This window comes from Eutrigla gurnardus, assembly GCF_963514095.1.
Source record: "Eutrigla gurnardus genome assembly, chromosome: 22".
NCBI lineage: Eukaryota > Metazoa > Chordata > Actinopteri > Perciformes > Triglidae > Eutrigla > Eutrigla gurnardus.
In genome coordinates this window covers 6,381,554-6,402,031 of record NC_139933.1, presented here as the reverse complement: position 1 = coordinate 6,402,031, position 20,478 = coordinate 6,381,554, and the positions used below count along the sequence as shown (strand labels likewise).

The 20,478-nt window shown below is 41.8% G+C and overlaps 2 protein-coding genes across 2 annotated transcripts in view; one reads left to right on the top strand and one right to left on the bottom strand.

Moving 5' to 3' along the window:
* bub3 (BUB3 mitotic checkpoint protein) overlaps positions 1 to 20,478 on the top strand; it is a 347,592-nt gene that overhangs the window by 12,739 nt on the left and 314,375 nt on the right. The gene's annotated exons all lie outside the window — the stretch shown is intronic.
* Positions 595 to 12,936, bottom strand: LOC311032783 (uncharacterized protein). Its single transcript, XM_084039821.1, has 7 exons — positions 12,778 to 12,936; positions 12,350 to 12,475; positions 11,827 to 11,927; positions 11,158 to 11,306; positions 10,282 to 10,510; positions 9,948 to 10,168; positions 595 to 815 (listed from the first exon to the last, which is right to left on the bottom strand). The coding sequence occupies exons 2-7, from the start codon at positions 12,460 to 12,462 to the stop codon at positions 648 to 650; spliced, it is 981 nt and encodes a 326-aa protein (XP_083895947.1). The 5' UTR covers positions 12,463 to 12,475; positions 12,778 to 12,936; the 3' UTR covers positions 595 to 647.

Sequence of the window (20,478 nt, the reverse complement as noted above, 5' to 3'; positions counted from 1 at the left end):
CCGCTGCCAGGCACAGTAAATACAATTGCTAGCTGTTAGCGCAGCTGTGCGAGCCCGGTAACTGATGGAAAGTGACTCGGACACAGTTATGAATGGTGCGGCCCGGGCTGCTTGCCCTGTGCGCTCCTGAATATGTTATCGTCTCCTCTGTGCGGTGGAGCATATTAATAAAGCACCTTACGGTTACACCATCCAAACAGACCGTAAATCACCGCCCATTTAAACCCCAGCAGCCAGCTCGGCACTCAGAGGCCACCAGCTTTTAACCGCCACAATTAACAGATTAAACACTTCAGTCCTGCACTGATGTGACACAATCAGCTGGCGTAATGATTAATTAATGGCCAGTGTAAAGTGTGGGCGAGCCCCTTTTCAAAACAAGAGAAAGTTAATCAGGCTAATTGAAACCATCTTCATTAACATAATATTGCCACTGAGAATCGCAGGATTAGGGGGAATAAATGCTCACTTAAAGACATTCAGAACTTGTGTTTTTAGTACAATATAACACAACGGAAACACTGCATAGAAACTCTGTAAAAACCTGATTAAATTGAAGTTAAATTAAGCGTGTTTATTTTCTGCGTCTGCATACTTGAAATGAAGGACGCCTCCTCTCCCTCTCCTGCCTTCTTTACCGACTGATGTCAGTTGCTGAGCGTGATGCTCTGAATGCTGTTTGCTGGGATTTTGGCGTCCGCCTCCTCGCCGCTGATCCTGAAGATCACAGAAGTGTTGGAGGGGATGGTGGTGGTGGCATTCAGGGATCTACCCAGCCAGCCCTCGGATCCACGCCTGTACAGTTTCACCGTTACCTGCAGAGTCGGAAGAAAAACAGGAAATACACACATTTAAGGTTTTGAGTTTTGATACAAATGTGGCAAAAAACAAAACCAGAACTTTTGCTGGGGTCATGACTCTGATTGAGACCTTGTGACCTCTACCTTGAGTTTAACATGACTTTCACATTTGACCTCTGCAGTGCGGGGGCTTGTAGACTGAAGAACCAGTATAAACGTATTGATTCTTGTTGAAAGCTGGACACAAATCAAAATGTCACACTTGTAGTCCATTTTGACCCAGAAACTATTGACTGTAGGTGACTTGCAGGTAAGATTGTGAGGCATCCACAAAAACAAAATACACATTTTGGTTACATATTACCATTAATACAGCAGAATTTAAGCGACTACATTTAAATGTGCTGTTTAATTGAAATGTAGTCCTTAAAAATAAGTAGAAATTACAATATTAAGTCACATAAACAACATCTAAAAAACCCCCACAAAAAACATGATAATCTTCTTAAGCCAAAAATCACTAAATCTATGCTTTAGGGGCAAAATCACCCGGCCAAATTGGCTTGTTTCATCCAAAACCTAAATATATTCAGGCATTTTACTAGAAAAATGACTCAACTGATAAGCAAAAGAACAGCTGAGTAGCTTTTTTAATTTAATCAATTCATTTTTTAACAATTTCATGCTTATTTTGGCATCCATTCCCATGTATGTCGGTTTCTACCTGGCTAAATTTATTACAGGTTAAATAAATCTCCTTTTGTTGTAATAATGCTTGAACGGAGATCCTACTTAGTGAAATAGATAAAAAAACAAATAAAAAATGTAATACTTTCCTGCTAAAATATTGTGCCGTTCTTTTGCAGCGTTGATCCCAACGGCAGTCTGAAGCAGAATACATATTAAATTAACCTTGTTCTCTCTGTGGGCTTTTTTTTTTTAATTCCCCTTCACATCTTGAATGGAGTCATACTTCTCTTGATTTTATGTAGGTTGTAGGGCATAATACGCTTTAACATGACATCAAAACTGCCTGTTATGTTTGAGCCCGACAATGGCAGCCTTAACTAGATTTAGACATGCAGGTAATTGAACCACATCCATTTCAAAAAGAATGCCTCGCTGCATCTCTTGTTTGGCTGCATTTACAGGGGATAACAGAATATTACAGTGCCTTTTCACAGTTCCATTTTCTTTCACTTTAGCATTAGGCAATTTTTCAATTATTACTTTTTTTCCCCCCGTGTTCTTTCATCCCCGGCTCTCCATAATGTCTGGGCCTTTTAGTTAATGGTAGCGACAGTCAGAGCCCAGTATATCGGCCCTTGTCCATTTTGCAGGTCATTGTGGGAGCCCAATAGGCCTTTTATTACGCCGACATCAAAAGGCAGATAAGCATTAGAGGTGGGGAGAATACCCTGCACTAGATATGTTCCCTCTTTCCTTTGTCTGCTATTGAAAGTGATCATTTTAATAGTGAAGAGGTTGGTGAGCTTTGGGGGCTGATGGGAAGTGCGACACCCCTGACAGCCTACGAATACGAGCAAGTCGATAACACAACACGAGCACACAGAACACCCTCAACACCTGCACGCTCTCGCTGCTAACCTAATTATCCGCAACAAAGGCCACTGCGATTTTCAGACACGCGTCTTTCCAGCATTTACTTACTTATTACTGCGCATTAAAAACGGGGAGAAGGCGAGAAACCCCCCCCCCCCCCCCACAAAAATAACGCCGGGAACAATTGTGTCTTATATTGCAGCCTTGGCCGAACGCCACACGGCTTGTGTTACAATAGCATCAGACACTTCAGAATGAGTATCTATTAATTTAGAATGCATGAAAAAAATAGCTTCGTGACAGCTGGTGGCAGAGAGAGGCGCGTAAACCGACACAAAGACATCAGAGAGGAATTATTCTAACAAATCACAGCCGACACGTAATAGTGGGTAATCAGTAATTAACTTATTTAATTGAACTACACTTGAGTACTTCCATCTTTGTACTGTTTCTGTGTCGTATTCATTCCCATTCACTTGTGGCAAGAACAGCACGGGAGGCTATGAAGCACACGCAACACTGACTGTGTGGGAAAGCATTGAAGACTTCACAATCCTCCAAATTCCATTTTTATTCAAGAGAATGTTGTGAAATCTGCATCTAGCCCCTAATTGGGTTTGAAATATGCACAGTAATAATCATGCTGTACCATAGTATCTATCCTGCCTGAGAATATGTCTTTATAAGAGGATGAATTGTGCAAAATGTATACCAGGTGACCTACCTGGGTCCCCCTGACTCTCTCTCTCTTCCATCTACTTCTATCTTTGTAAAAAAATAAATAGATTTTTCCTGTTTCTGTCACTAAAAGTAAGGATGCGATCACATTTCGGGATTACTTTGAGTTGATATGTTTCTAAAAGACTGGAGGCTTTTCCAAACATATTATAGATATTATTATTATTATTGGGAATAAACCTGTAGGATCATGTATCATTTGGGCTTAAATCCTATCCTATAGCAACAGATCCTCGAAACTTGCCTCTATGGCTCACAGTTAAGTTAAAACATAAGATACCAAACAGAGAAGCGACAGAGAAATACTGTATGATTTACTGCTGCACTGAGCGTGTTTCGCCGCGTACAGGAAGGAAGTATGCAGCCGTCTCTGGCATGAGCTCAAAGAGGAGAGTTCTGTGTGGTCTCGCCTGCCTGTCTGTCTGCCTGCCAGGTGTAGTTCAGCAGAGATGGTGTGTCAGGTACAGGAACTGCCACTGCATGTTACCCTCTCAGCCACTTGAGGCAAGTGTCTGAGGGTAAAGACAACACTGCATCTACATTACGGTAGCAGATAAAAGTGGATATTTACACGAATGCAGCGTGTCACAATAGAATATAGCTACTGACTCCAAGTGTGAATTCTCCACAAGTGTGCAAGAATTACACTATTTCAAACGCAGACAGGCCTGAATGTGTGTGTGTGTGTGTGTGTGTCTAACACTTAATGGCGAGGACAGGACCCTTGGGGCTAAGGTTGGGTGTCACACAAAGGGCTAAGAGCTCACCTAACCGTGTCTACCCCCTCCCCGATCCGCCTCTCACTTTCGGTGTCGGGGGAGCGGCGTGAATGACATCACTCCTCACATTTCAGCGAGACCAACTCCCGTCTTCTTATTTACCGTCTGCCAATAGTCGTAAATCCTGCCTCTGGTTCACTGTTCACCTTTTGCCCTCTTACACTCAAGGCGACGGCCGATGGCGAGCTCACTGGGTTTTCCTCGTCTGCGGCACAGATTCTCAAGAAAGCCCTAATTCCTTCCTTTAATGAGAAATAAAAACCCATAAAGTTGCATCACACCGTGGATCATCTAATGGTTGAATAAAAAATGTGAGAATTTGCGATTAAAGGTGGGAATAATCTGAGGAATTACTAAATTGGGCGAGGGACGTGTCACCACCTGCCTGTATACTGCCATTCACAAAGTTCAGATTCTTCCCTTGATAAAGTCAAAGAATCCCAAACGGGGTATCACTCAGAGGGGGGCTGTTACCTGGAGCCATGGGTGCCGTGTTTCAGGTGAACTCTGAGTGAGCGTAACGCCACACCGGCTTCAGACGACGGGGCTCTTTGTTCCGCGCCGTGTCTCACCAGACGCAGATGGGGAGGAACACCGGAGCATCACACACACACCTCTGGGCGCTGCAGACATCTTTGTCGACGCGCCAAACGCGATGGAGTCGCACCAAGAGTGTCATTTCGGATGGATTTAACGAGGCAATTAGGTAAACGGCGTGCGGTTTGGCTCACCGGGCGAATAAATTCACAGCCTGAGTGAGTGAGAGAGAGAGGTGTGAATCGCTGGATTAGCAGTAATTCTATGAAGTTAGATCCGTCAGGTTGGCTGATTTATAATCTACCGCCAACAAATATTTGCACCCACACCTGTCTTCTTATCAGTTAATCTGTAGATTAACTGAGCGGAATTAATTACAATCTTGGAAGAGTGCAAAGGCAGCAGGTATTAATGTTATAATGATATATGATGAAGCAGGAAATACTCCCATTTGAGAATCTGGAAAGAGTGAATGTTTAGCAGTTTTTCGGCGTGAGAGGAGATTAAGTTAATACCCAGAATGCACTCAGTCCAACAATGTCTTGAAATACTCCAACATCAAAATTGACGCGGAGGAATCCATCAAGATGCGTAAACTTTGGTTTACCGTCAACGTCTATAACTACATTTGTCTGAAGAAACAAAAAAACATGGCCGGTCTCTGCTTCCAACCAACATGGCCTCGGCTAAACAGGAAGCCATTAGACTCTCTGCAATAACCATTTGCATCCATTCACCCAGCTCGGACTTTATTTCCACCCACATAAGTGCATTTTCTGCGCGAGGTTAAAATATGAATCCCCCCCCTCCCTTCTCTCCTCAATGGGTCTGGTTGTCTGGCTGACTTGAGAGGGCACAATCTATGACTGATTTAATTTGCTCTTTACGAACATCTCTAACAGCATTACCCCGAGAGCATACACTGACTGCCCCCATCCGACTCCATTAACTCCCAAATCAGGTTTAAAGACCATATTGATGCCGTCCGTTATTAAGGGTGATTATCAAAACAACGGACAATGGGCCAAAGTGTCTGTTAACTAGTTTATCCATAATTTCACATAACTGTAACAGATGGCAGGGCTGTCAATTACACAGTGTATCTGCTGCGCACACACACACACACACACACAGCGGGCCACACACTGTCTGGACATGCAGCATATTAGCGCTCGCATTAAAAGAACGATAGTCTGCTCACAGGTGGTCGGAGGAAATGATCCGCGCACACAAAATAAACGAGGATATTAAATGTCGAACGCTGAAATGCATGCAGGGACTACGAGCTGGGTTTTTTTTTTTTCCTTTCTGTATAATAATAGTAAAAAGAAAGTCGCAGGTAAAAAATGTTGCCCGTTCGGTCCACTTCACCACCTTTATTCTCCTCAATTAACGAGAATGGCTTTTGAAGCTGTAATTAAGTGTCTCTGCTCCACTCGGCCTCTTCATTATTCATGAATCCCTATTGATCATATCTCACAACCGATACCGTGGGGATCACTGTAATATCCTGGATCCCCAAAACAAATAGCTGAGCTCCCCCGAGTTAAAATTAACTCCTTGGCCAGCGGCCAAAGTAAAGTTTCCCGTTACTTATGCTAAATCCAGCATTTGATGCAAAACTGGATGATGTCAGAGGATCGTTAATTTAAGAGGAAACGTCTCATATTAAGCTTATATGGTCTTTGATAATTAAATGTTATCATTTATTGAGTGTATTAATGTGATATGATCATATCATAATGGTTGCAACTAACTATTATTTTCCCTATTATCTTTCATTTCTTAATTACTCTATAAAATATAAGTAAATGGTAAAAAAACAGCCATCACTGATTGCTTGTTTTATCTGAAATATATTCAGTTAACTGTCATATATGATTAAAAAAAGGCATTTAATCCTCATGTTTGACCAGCTGGTAACAGATAATACCTTGAGATTATTATCTTGATATAGAGTACACACACACATACATACAATAGGGTATAATGCATGCAGTATACAATATAAGATACAATATTTATGGGTATTACAGATAGTATTACCTACTGTGTGTCTTGCACAACCACGGCTCATTCCACATTCAAAGAAATTATTTCCTAATGAATATTAATGGCCCGGAGCTTTATTTTAAACATGTATTCAAATTTAGTGAAACTCAATCCCCACCTGTGTTAAGTAGGAATGTGTAAAACGTGAACTCTGCCGGTCGATGTTTAACTAAATTAACAAAAGAGCGCCTGAAGAGCCCTCAGAAATGACTGGTATTACACGCCGGGTGATGAATTTGGAGGAAACACATTGAGTCATCTTCAGATTGACAGATGCAGAATCTCTCCACGGGACTCTTCACAGTGGCTCCGAGTGAAAAAATAGATTTTTTTAACCAAGTTTAATCACACGCTATTACAAGGCAGCTTTTTATCATTGCCTTCCACTGTATGAGTGCCGGTGTCTTCACTAGTTCATTACAGACACTTGTGATTCTGCAGCACCCCCTTCTCGTGCGTAATTGCATAGTTAGCTTTCCTCTGTAGCTTCCTACACACACTCCGGTGCAAATTATTTCCAATTCCAGTTTCCTTTTTTCGAGAGCGACGCTGCAATTACAGAAATCTGAACGTCCTGGTAATTTCCTCGCAATTTTCTTTAAAAAAAAATGCAACTAAGAGATCTTTCTTTCTGGGATATTCCTCAGAATTCTATTGTTTAGCACAGAAATCAGTTTAGTTCTGTACTTGATGAACCCGACATCTACAAAACAACTTTCTTTCTATCTTTTTCTTTGTCCACATGTGATAACTGAATAAACATATGTGTTATTTTTGTGGTACCACGGCATCGGATCACAAGCACACAGGCTTTCAGAGAAATTACGTTCACTGCCATGTTCATATAGAAACGTGTAGTAATACATAGGATTCTGCCGATACATATCAATGATTATTTGTAATGGGTTCCTCAGATATTTTCTTTTAATGGCTGAATAGTTTTTTTTTCTCAACATAAAAAGAGACCAAAAAAAAGCTGCAGTGGCTGCCAATATTCTCTATTTAGACAGGAGAATTTGCAGGCTTTGTAAATGGCCAGCTCCTGGCCCTTTTGTGTGCCTCCATTCATTATCACCACAAAGCGGTTGATGTCTCCCCTCTCTGCCTTTTCTGTGCTAAGCACACTGTCCATTACGGGGCCCTGTGACGCGTGCTGCCTGGGAGATGGCCAGGCCGAGTGGAATGTCAGCGTGGAGTTAAATTAACAAGCTTCATCTGTGTGGAATCTGTAGCCAGTCGGAAAAGACGACATGTATCTACGGTAACCGAGGTCTGATCATTTGTTCGCCGAGATGCTGGCGGGGAAATCTGCAGCCTTTTGCCTGGTGGCTTTTCTTCTATTAATCAGCTGACAGTAGTCAAGTTACGGTCGTAGGAACTCAATTGTTGTTTCTCAGCTATGCAATTAGCAGACACTCTATATGCTGACGAGGAGTGAGGAGACTTTCTTTTTTTTTTTTTTTAAACTCAGGGGCTCTATTTTTACTCCTCCACAGTAAACTGGATTATATAAACTGGTACAAAGACCTCATGAAACAGCCAAATTTCAAACGGGGGAGACGACATGAAGATTAACAGCATAAGTAACCTGCACTTTAAATTATGACATGAATAGATCTTTAGCTCTTTCTCTCTCCTCCGAACACACACACACACACACACACATGCACGCACACGTGCACACACCCAACGTAATTACCCCTCAATCCATACAAATTGAATGAAGCCAGAACCGCGGTCTAAGAATATAGACCATAATTAATAAATTACAGCCACTCTACTCAATCATTCTCCACTTTGGGGACATGTAGACATCCCATTCTCCGCAGAGTAATTGACCGAAGCCCACAGAAAACACACCTCAGTGCCTCCACCGCGGTGGCTTTGCGGATGCATCTGGTGCCACCTCTTGCAGCTAAACAGATGCCTGAGTGAAACTGTGGCTCGTATCGCAGATCTTCCAGCCCGTGTGTTTACAAGTAACAAATCAAATGCGTGCATTATTTCTGGGCTCGGAAAATACGCCTGGGGGAGATATCAAGTTGCGTTGCCACCCCCCCTCCGAGCGTCCCCTCGCAGCTGCTGCACACGAGCAAGGATCCTTTTTCTTTTTCTTCTAAAAACAGAGCGGGTGACACTCATGGAGTCCAAACAAGCAAAAATGTTTTACTTAAGTTTATAGTACATCGATTTTTGGTGGTGAATAATTGGAATCTGATTTTGTCTTTGTATTTGAACATACTCAGCAAAATCGACACCTTAACAGAAAATGTACCGTGAGTTCTCCAAGTCATTTCTTTGTGAAATACAGGGGAGGGGTTTTCGCCTCCATTTACAAATACTTCTTTGAAAATAATATATTTTGTTGTCACTGTGTGTGTCCCCTTGGGCTAGAAAAGGGCCCGCTGGAGACTGTCTAATGATTGTTGGGTCATGTATCAAACACACAGCAGCTGGAGGCGAGAGTACATACAGTCTGGATGTTTGGGGTGAGGGGTGGGAGGGGGGGGGGGGGGTGAAAGGAAAGCCTGGACTGGGTGCTGAGGGTGGGTGTAAAATCTGTAATGGATGCTGGCCGGTCGTACCCACTGGACCTTAAGACCTTTGTCTGTCTAACAACTCATTCGACTAATTTCTCTAACAAGCAGGGTTGAAGCACTAAAAAATAAATAAAAAAATCAATGTCTGTGAATGATTTCAGGTAAAAAAACAACTATCATATTGTGTAAATATAATAAACACTGGGGAGATGCCACCCGGAGAGACGTGTAACTAATTACCCAAATCATTACCTTGCAATAACAAACAATAATTAGCAACCGATCTGAGAATGTGAATAAGTGCAAATGATGCTTTCAATGAGCACACGATTGACTTGATTCCATCAAGTGAGCTAATGAGTACCTTGCAGGCAGGCAGAGTGACTTACCTCAATAAAAAGCTCAAGAGTTAAGGCAGCAATTAACACTAGGACTGTTAATTGGAAATTATCTGAAAGAGTGCACTAGAGTGAAACATGTTTTTAAAACGGCAAAAAAATAAAACCGGTAATTAGTTTGACATAGCTTGATAATTATAAATCATCTCTCTGTGCAGTTAAATAAAACATTATTACCCCAGATTTCCTTTAATTGAATGTCTTGTGACAGAAATTGTATGGTAATCACATGTCTGACATTCATGTTTTTAAATAAAAATGTCCCTCTTTGTTTTTTTAATTACTGATTATATAACAATAATAATAATAATTGTTTCGACACTCTGCAATCTTCAGCCTTAATCAATCCTGTGTTTTTCCAGTTGCCAGAACAAGAGGGGAATGCCTGAAAGTCAGACGGCCATAAAGTACTACTGCCACCTGCTGGTCTTCCGGTTCATGTTGGGCTTTTCTTTGCTATCCATTATTATTTGGAGCCGTTGACACGGCGTTTAACTCTCATTTACAGACTGAACCTTCAGCTCATCAGAGGGGACTGACCTGAGGAGAGTGTCCCAGCAGGGCCCACAGCGAGTCAGCCGACAGGGTCTTGACTCTGGCAAACTCGAGCGTGTCCGTCTCCTGCCGGTTGAGAGCGATGTACTGGCAGCCCTGGAAGTCTCCCTTCAGCTGCTCGCCACAGTGCAGCCGCACCAGATCCCACGTCCCCACCCTCCTCAGGACCTCCCGCACCGACTCCATCTGCCTATACGACAAATGACCTGCAGGACAAAAACAATAAAGCATCACATCTTAAAACAAGCGACTGAATTAACAAGAATTAAGTGTCACTTTTCTGTGGACGAGTCTATTTTTGAAACAAGGAGCCGCTCACCGGAGAGCCAGGATGGAGTCAGTGCGTCTGACATCCAGGCCAAGTAGCCCTCCTTGAAGGATCTGAGGAAGTCGTCTAGCTGGCTGTGGGAGACCAGCTCCCTCCTCTTCCTCAGCTCCTCATCCAGCTCGCAGTCTGGAGAGAGGAAGACGACCCTGGGGAAGAAGAGGCTTTGACGCAAAGACACTCCACTCCTCCTCAGATGGCCACACAAATTAGCGGTCTTGGTCTGGAGAAAAACAATTAAGGGAAGTAAACCGATCAGGAAACAGATACCAATACACAATAACACAATACTTTTTTTTGTACAGTCTCAAGAAGCCTCTGTATTAAACAGTTATATAATGACCTAAAAGACAGACAAATGCAGACAGAGGCACAGACGGCGGAGTCGCATCTGCTTTGTGTAAATTAACGAAGTTAATAGGTCCAATTCAAGCCGAACTACCTAAATAATGCAGTGTGTGTGTGTGTGTTTGCCATCAGACTCTTCTGTCAAGCTCCCAGTCCAAACCGAGCATCTATAGAGATGGAAATGAATGACTCCTAACAGACCCGGGCACATAAGGTGACAGCTGTGTTTAGGCACCTGCCTGCTTTCACCCTCCCTCTGAAACATAATTACGGCCTTTCAAATGAAGAGCGACCACTTGGGAAGTTTAGAAAGCTCCGCTGTAGTGTTTCCAAAAAATTTCCATATAAATTGTTGCGGTGACTCCGCATCTCTTAACCCGGCTGGAGTTCGGATGAACAACAGTGTCCTGGACAACTGATTGGACCTTGGACACGAGTGTGCCGGACCGTTTGACATCTAGGTTTACATGATGATATTTCAACATTTCAGCTAAATGTTTTTTTGTTGTTGTTTTTTTTTACCGTGATAGCTTTGAGGGGATCTTCAATCTGCTCGATGCAGGTATTGGTAAAGCTTTGGTCCTCTTCCTTCACTTGCACATGCCAGTTCTGGTTGTTAGCGGACACTGTGCCCCTCCAGGGTTTTACATCTATGCAGAAGATCCCCTGGCCTTGTAGTTAGAAGAAGAACACAATAGTAAAAATACCACAGAGACTATAGCTAACATCTATTAAGATATAAAACATTTTCTGTAAATCAATTTGAGACTCAAATATAGTGACATTTTAGAACAAATACATACAGGAATATATAATATACTGATCACGATTGGAGATTTTGTAACACAATTCTGTAACATGAATATGAAAATATTTGTGACATGTCACAGGAAAAACTATGGCTAGCTGAACTCCATTTAGCTGCTTTAGTGTGAAGGTGCTGGCATTGTTCATGCTGGCTCCGTAAGGAAACTTTAATAGAGCATCGTTAATGTTATTAGTAACACCTGTGCTTTTCCTGCCATGACCAGACGAGCTGTGAACATTTCACTCCTCACTTAAAAGGTAACACAGCCATAAAGATGTGAATACAAACCAACGTTCTGATGATATTGAGTCATATATATAAAAATAAATATATATTTCTCATGCAGATTTAACACAAAAAGCCATTTTATTCCAGATACCAACCTGTGAGGACAACAACGTTGATGTCGTCTTTGGCGGTCTGAAACTGGTCGGGGACTCGCAGATTGCTGTAAACATCTTCCCTTCTCATCCCGGTGAGTTTCCTATATTAAATATATTAAATATTAGGTATTTTGTGCAATACTTATTGAAGCTGCATTCATAGATTTTATCTTGGCCACTAGGGGCAGTAGTACAAGCTGCAAACACAACATTGACATGTTAAATTGCTGCAGCAAATGTGTTTAAGTTGCGTTTCTGTCCGTCCTACTGATGTCACCCCAGTATTCACTCTCCTTTTAGCTCAGTTTGAGGTCTTCTCCAACTCTAAGCTACTTTTATTTGTCGCTCTATTGTGGTAGCAGCAGATTCATCAAAGCTTTCTTCAGGGAAAACAGCTGGTGGTGGCTGTCAAACCAAAACAATGAGCCGAAAGGCGCTAAAACGCAGCAGTGATGCGGGGGTTCATCATCTGGAGAAACAAGTCCTCTCATAGTACACATTTCTAATACAAACACATACTCACCTGACATGCTGTATGAAGTCAGGTGGCGTCTGACGTGGACTCTGACTTTGGGCTCGTTCTGAAGCTTTGGTGCTGAGATGAAACTGAGTGAACAGGCTTCCAAGCTGAGGCATTCTAGTCTTTTATCTGACAACAACAACATAGCAACACGTCAACTTTCTGAGCAACAAAGTTACACACATTCAGATGTTGACTTCCTCCGTGACGTCACATGGTGTCTAGGCTACACAACGTGTTCTAATTCTACACATTAACACACCACAAAAGTCTGTTTGAATGCTAGCATGCTAACGGCTACATCCAGGCTATTGTTGCCACTTCTACCGCTTTGTTTTGCGGCACTTGTAACGCTTGAACTTGGACACTGTGGAGAGAACAAAGGGCACAAGACAAGAATGGCACGAACCCCTGAAAAAAACAATACGTACTGATGAAGTCTCGCGTTGTTTAAAGAGCCGTTCAAGAAGAAGAGTGGGAACAAAACAAAACGGAGGGTTTCAGCTCGACATTTTCGCCAGTCTAGAAGTCTCTTTCCAAATGCTGAGCAATGTAACTCTATCCAGGAATGCTGTTTCACAACCTCCTCCTCCTCCTCCTCCTCCTTCTCCTCCTCCTTCTCCTCCTCCGGCAGAACTTCCAATGTTCCTGGAAGACGTAAACAACGTACCACGTGCACCACCTGCAGCGTCGAATTACAAACCCCACGGGGACATGACGTCAGTGGACGTCACTCAGCCCTTCAGCGGTGTGTTTTTTTGCGTGATGCGTTTAGGAAACACTTGCCGTTCTGGTGTTCATAACGTGTTTGCAGTAGAATGTACTTATAGTATTTATAAGTACTCACTGTGATGAAAAACCTTGTATCTCCAATTTTGATCAAATTATTTATGATGAGTATCATGTGATATTATCAGAGGCACCAAAATAGCTCCTGAATGGACTGTAGTGAGATGGTAGTGCAGTTTCCATGTCCAAGAATGACCTTTGAACCTCTGTCAACAGTGTTGGGAATGATCATCTTTCATCTGCAGATTAAAAGAAATTCATGAAGAAAATAGGTCTAGTCAGTTAGTCAAAACAGTCAACACAGGCTTATACCACCACCTTCAATTGTATTTATATTAAATGTATTTTAGCTCGTTACTTCCCAACTTGTGATCGAAGCAAATATCAGAAAAAAGTGTTAAAAAAAAACAGAAAATGATAATTATTTAAGCAAATTCCAAACATTAACCACAAAATCCAACCCTATTTATATCCTTACATGTTATGGTTTGCATTTGACATAAATCATCATGGCATTTAAAATATTTAACTAACTTAGTCCACTCTTTAATACAAGAAAAATATGAGTCATTCTTAGTTAAGAGCCGTTCACTTTTCCTCATATCTTATCAATTTGTGTGGAACGTGGAATAATTCAGAGCTAGCTCATGTAGTTGGTTCAACATTGAGGTAAAGTTGTATTGTATTAAATATAATAATCAAATTCTAAGGTATATGATTACATTTGTAAAATCAGGTGAATTTAAGGAATTAATTATTATTCAGAGGTGGCCCTTTAGAGTGGATTTATCAGAGAGAAGTTTATGCTGGAGTTGGCTGAAAATAATATTTAACAATGATGAAATATAATGCATATTGTGTTCCCCCCCCCCCTTGAGCTCATAGATAGTCTACATAAGGATTTGCTTGCATCCTGCAGGACTCTCACATCCTGCATGAGCCTACGGATAGGATATTACAAAAGTGATGAAGAATATTTAATTCAGCAGTAAATACACATGGAATAGCTCAATGTGGTGATAAACAATACCCAGATAGCACAAAAATACCACGAAGGAGCTTAATATCGAGAACAGATAGCCAAATCAGCTCATATGGGCTCAATGGAAGCCAATAAACAGAGGCACTCTGGCTCTCCTGACCTTCACTTCTGGTCGAGATGGTGGCGATAAAGCAGGCGCAACCTCAATAAAACCCACACAATGGGTGTAAAATAAATAGATATTAAATTAAAGCAGAGGCAATACTGCCTGAACTGCTGGAGGAATTCGCGGACAAAAGCTTCTTTGTGCAGTTTAATATTGTCCACAATCACCGCCTCGTGATCCATTTTCCCATCATTTTCATCTCTTGCCTCCACGTATCAACACATATAATCATCTTGTATTGGAACTTGCAAATGACTGGCGCGTGTTTAGATATTAAATGTGCCTCGTGCTCCTAGTTTGGCCTTTTCAGGTTGGAGTTAATATCGAATTCATAATCTGTCTCATCTCCGACTGTCCACCGGCGAGGAGTCGATGGTGTCAAACATTGTCACGGGTTCATGTTTGTCGTGCACAGACTTTTCCCCCGGCTGCAACAGGCTCACTGAAGAAGAAAAACATTTCACGGAGTAGCAGCTGCTTATTTTGGTTTTATTAGACGCTGCCGCAGCAAGGCCCGTGTTGTTTTTCTTCAGCCTTTTGTCGCGGGCTGAAATACTGGCCCCTCTTCAGGGTCCACCGATGCTTCGAGTGGTTCCCGAAGCTTTGTGTCTACCATTGCGTTAATGTCATGTTCACCTAATGCACCTGAAGAGCTCCTCTGTGTGTGTGAGGAGTTTTCAGGTCCCCTCTAACGTGTAATTAGGCATTAGAGTTCATGCTTGAGAGACTACTATTGTATAAAAAGGGCTTCGTAACCTTAGAAGCAAGAAACGAGCGTAATCTGGAGGGTGATAGCGGTATGAATTTCATGTGTTTGTCGGAATAAAACGTCAGCTCATGTTCAGTTTCCAGTACAGTCAGAGAATTATTCAAATATTTCCATTATCAATCTTTCTAATCAAATATCTCATTTGCAGAAGTAATGGTTACATGACAATCGCTCACTAATTTTTGCTCGTTTCCTTTGAATTATTAACACGAGAGATTCTCCATATGCTCTCAGAGGATTCTTGTCCACTCCTTTTCAGGGAGAATTAGCATTTTACAGTGAAGAGTATAAAGAGCTTAACTACCCCCAATCAAACGGGGGGTGATTTAAATCCTGTCTCATCAAGATGTTTAATAGGAGGTTGCAGCTGGATGACCTGAAGTAAATGGCCTGAAAAATGTTCCCGGGTCTCAATCACCTGTATAATTAGGGCCATTTCACCTGAAAGCATGGGTGCTGGAAATAGGTTTTTCAAAATAAGACTCACTATAAATGAGGTAAGATAACTCATTTTCAGGGTGTTTTTTTCTTCTTCTTTTTTTTTTGCTAGATTACTGAATGCAAACATTTCCAACCAGAATAACTAATAATCCCACTCGTATAATAAACCCAGTTAAAGCTGGGCTCAGAATATGAAGCAGGGTTTTGGGTTTGACCCCGGAGAGCCTTCTTTGTGACTGGCCTGCCTCGGTAATCAGCTATGCCATATGAAGAGGTAATTTGTATGCTAAAGTTTAATTGTTCAATTATCACTGGATGTGAGAGGAGGCCTCGATGCCATTTCAACCGTGTGTGAAAATAGCGTCGAGCCCCTCGTGCCACATATTGTAATAGTTGGCAATTATAGAGAGAGCCCTCTAACTAAGTCGATTGATGCAGGCCGGCCCCGCTGAAAACGTCGCTACCTGCTCGGGTGCAGTCGTTGGCGGCGGAGAGTTGATCCATTCAGCCTGCAGAGGTGAACCCGCCGGGGCCTCGCCGTGGAGAAGGACCTGGACTAGCTGCTGATTGACAGCATAAACACCCACTGTATTAGTGCTGAGGAGGACAACATGTTAAAACAACATTATTACAAACAAAGAGATTAGTTGAACATTAATTGCAGGGAAAGAAGATACTAAGTTTTCAAATTTCACCCTGGGAAGTTTCATGTGCTTTACTAAATTTATTTATAGGGACCTCTCAGTGAAGGCCAAGGAAAGATAAACATGGTTTCTATTGAATGTTGCTACCTAATTTATTTTTATTAACATAGCATGTGTTGCACATCTACTGCTATTAAACGAGACAAAGCTTGAAATAAAATAAGTTAATATAATAATCTGAGCAGTACATGAGCTGAGTGTAATAGCAACAGAGATATAACACAATAATAGTATTGTTAAAGAGATATCCTGTGGGACACTGAATTGCATTTGATAGATATACATGCAACCTAGGCTCCACAGGAAGTAGGTAACTAAGAAAAAGCAGTGTCTTTGTTTTGGATGCATGTGCCATACGTGTAATACATTTATCATGTAATTACAGCTCCACAATCAGTTACCGATGACCAAAAATGATGGTCTTTTTCATGCTTTTCAAGGGTCCAGATGGGAATCCCGGAGACAAAAGGGGCCCCTTCGCTCTCACCCAGCAGCTTTTCAAGATTCTCATTAGTGTGCTAAATTGAACCGCATGTGTCCAATTTGTAATTAGAGGATCCTCCACCCCGATAGAGGTCTAATCTATTAAACAACACCTACAACAACAGTAACAACACAGGAAGTGGGCTTTGACGTGGACAGAACTTATATTTCAGCGTATTGACGAGGAGAATAAAACGCTGTCTTTGCGACGATTGCTAATACGTAATAGATAGTGAGAGTAAATTGAAATAAAACACTTGTACGGAGGTTGAAGTGCTTCAAGACTCGATGTCAAAAACCACTAGAAGCCTTCTCTGCAGCGATGAAACAACTCCAACCAACAACATTGAGTTTACGCGGTGCAGAGGACCACTTGAACTACATGACCCCTTCCTGTTGTGGTTTACACAGATTCTTCTTCCTGACTGAGGGGGGTGCAGTTCAGATGTTTGTGTCGGCCTGTGGTTACTGTAGACCCTCATGGAGGTAATGTGATGACTTGTGCATTATTTTGGGTTAAAGTGTCCCTTATTGTGGCACCGCTAGACTCGAGTAGCTCGGCTATGGGTGAGGAGCATTTAGAGGATTTCCATGTAGCTCCACAGTGCAATTCAAAGTTCTAAACATAAGGTCAATACATTCATTTGAACACCATTTGAAAGCACAGACAATTTAAATAGTTGTTGACTCAGGAATGTATTTTCACGGAGAACAAACGCTGTGGATTTTGTCCTTTTTTAAAATCAGAAACAATTATCAGATCGGTTAAATAACAGCTACTGGAGTTCAGGCTTATACAATACTGTATCTTTTCATTTAGGTGATGAAAAACTATAAACAGTCTTCATCACTTGAACGGCATATGGCAACGACACAGCCTTTGATGAGTGATTTGTAAAACCAGAGGTATAACAACAGGTATTTTCAGCTCTTTTCCCCCCCCAAAAAAGAAAAAATTCCCCTTTCATGTTCCTCCAACTTGGTACTCACAATCTGAAACAAGGGTGCAATTGTGGTTGTCACCAAACAATGACATTTTTCCTCTCTTTCACTCTCTAAATCCCCCCATATCATCCCTACACAGATGAGCAATTTGTCTGTCATGAGGCCTGGGGCATTGACCCACTCTGGGCCTATTTCCCTGACAACACTGTTATTAGCTGTAAGCCGAGCCAGCGGCAAATGAATCTGCCTACTGTTCGGGAGGCCAGGCCTCTTTTCAGCGATTAATTTGATAAATATATTAATTATGAATCTGGATGACAGTACAATCAGATTGTCAGGCTTCCAGACTTGGCCTTTGTGATAAGTCTGCTTAGAGATTGGCTCTCCTTGGGTTTCGGGAGCTGTCATCCCCGGGGCTCAGCCTCTTATCAGTGCCTGACCTATTCACTCAGTAATTTCCTGTGTGTCGTAATTAAATGGAGGCTTTCTGATTGCAAGTGACTCTCTTTAAGAGGTGCTTCTCGGGTTTCAGGTGAAAGGGATGCTCAGCGGACTGGCTATCTGCTCTGCTCTCTGCAGGATGAACAGCTGAAGTACATTTGCTTAAATCTGAAAAACTTGGTTTATAGTGAAGAAGAAATTCCTCGAATCCCATCTATCTGAGGCCTGCAGCAGCATTCCTGCAGAAAACAAATGGCTGCAAGGCAAAGTAAAGCAAAACTAATGCTAGACCTGCTTAGAACTCAATTTCACCCATTTCAATAAAATACTAAATTCTGTCATTTTCTCTCCGATTCACAAATTTGAGAACTTGATGACAATCTGTGTTTTATCTTTGGTCAAACAATAAACAAAATGTATTAATTAAAAAGTAATTTACCATTTGGATTCAGCCCTCAAAGAGCGGATCCAATGAAAGCTTTAATTAGCTCGGCCGTGTTGCCTCTGGAAGCACAAAAGGTTTCCCTTCCGCCCACTTCCCGTTTCCCTCTCTGGTATCACCAAGGCCTATAATTAAAATTACTTTTTTTTTTCATACGGCCGCCGAGCGCCATTAATTCAAAGAGTGGGAACCATTATGGAGCTTGTGGCTCCCTGGGTAGCACTGGGGAAGAGGTGGGGCAGTGGCTTTTCAACAGTAATGGCCCCCGTGGGTGCCTGCCTGTAGTCTCAACAAGGAGTGAAGTGGCTCCATCCAGTTGCAGAAGCAGGACGGCGGCTCCCAAAAAACCCTGAAGAGATTAAATGGAGTTTTGTCTTGGGCCCTTTACTTTGACCTGTGACCTCTGACAGTGGGCTCACTTGCTTTTTCCATAAAATCAGGATATTGTTTTCTCTGAAATCACTTTTCAGAATTAATTTTATTTCATAAAGAATCCTTTGCAACGATATGGTCAGAAATAGGATGCAGCACCTTGTTATGTCTATTAAAATATGAATCTTTCAGCTTGTCAAACCCAGTCTGTAGGTCACACCTCACACCCATGGGTGTCAAATCCTTACATCCATGACAAGCAGGACATGCAATTTACAAATGCCACTCAAAAAAAAAAAAAAAAAAGGTAGAAACAGCACTGACTTCACTTTGCCACAAGGAGGAACCACTGATTTAATTTTGCTGCTGTAGTTTATTTCTCGTCCATGCAACAGTTCCACAGTGGCTCTGCGTCTCCTTGTAATACCGCAGTGATACACTAGATGGCGGGAGTGCATGCCTTAATGACATAATAAACTTCTGAAATAATCCATTTTATAAACCAGATACCTCAAGAGACAGGGAAGTCTCTGCTTTTGCTTTAATCTAATCGTGGTTGCTAAGCTGTTGAGCAGTTTTATACATAATAACACTTATAAACAAAGCCTTTAAAGGATGGGACAGCTGGATTGGGACACCGCAGCAGTTTGCTGATAAAGATCAAGTATGCTTGTGTAATGATAACAGGCTCCAATCACATTCCTTCAGTAATAGATCTTATCCCAGAGGGATCTCTTTCCATCTACGTAGCCTCGTATGTGTCACTAAAAGAAACCTTGACAATGCATTTATGGTTACGTCACCGTGTGAGAGCTGCAGGAGAGGGGACACCAGGTTAATTGCAGTCTCCTGCAAGCTACTGGAGAGCTGCTCCATGCAAACAGGGGAGAGAAAATAAAACAAATTACACTTTCATATTCATGTAATCACGCTGATATGAAATTAAATCTACTGTCATCCCCCCTTGTTGCATTCTGTTCACGCTGGCTACGGTAAGCCGGAAATAAAAGAATAATTACGCATCAGTGTTTCTAATTAAGGTTTCTCTCAAAGGTGAATGGAACACTAATGACGTTTTTTGGGGTTTTTTTTTTTTTTATTAAATAACTGTGAAATCAAATTAGGGGAGCAAATTAATCCTCGCAGTGAATTAGATCAGTGAATGGGAAAATTGACTTTTCAACACAAAGCAGGGGATAAGAAGGCGGGATGATAATGCACAGTCACACGGCAGGTTGTTGAGCTCAGGTGATTATCGAGGATGGAGGGCAACAGCTCTTATTTAACCCAAGAGGTCCACGTGGGCTACATTTACACATAGTTGGAGGATTTATGCATAATGGAAAGAAAAAATGTCCTGGGTGCACCAAAGCATTTTGCTATGGTTCCCCCTTTGAAATATGTATTTTTGTTTATGTGTTTACTTAATAACTTGTGTGCTCTCTATTCCCTCTCACTGATGTGGATTCCCTAAGGGAACAAACGCTGACTTCCTGAGCAATTCTACACTTTATGGATTTTTTTTTGGATGCATGCCTTTACTGTCTATTTAACTGCTTCTACTTATAGTTCATTGGCGTCTGGCTTTAGGGTGTAAA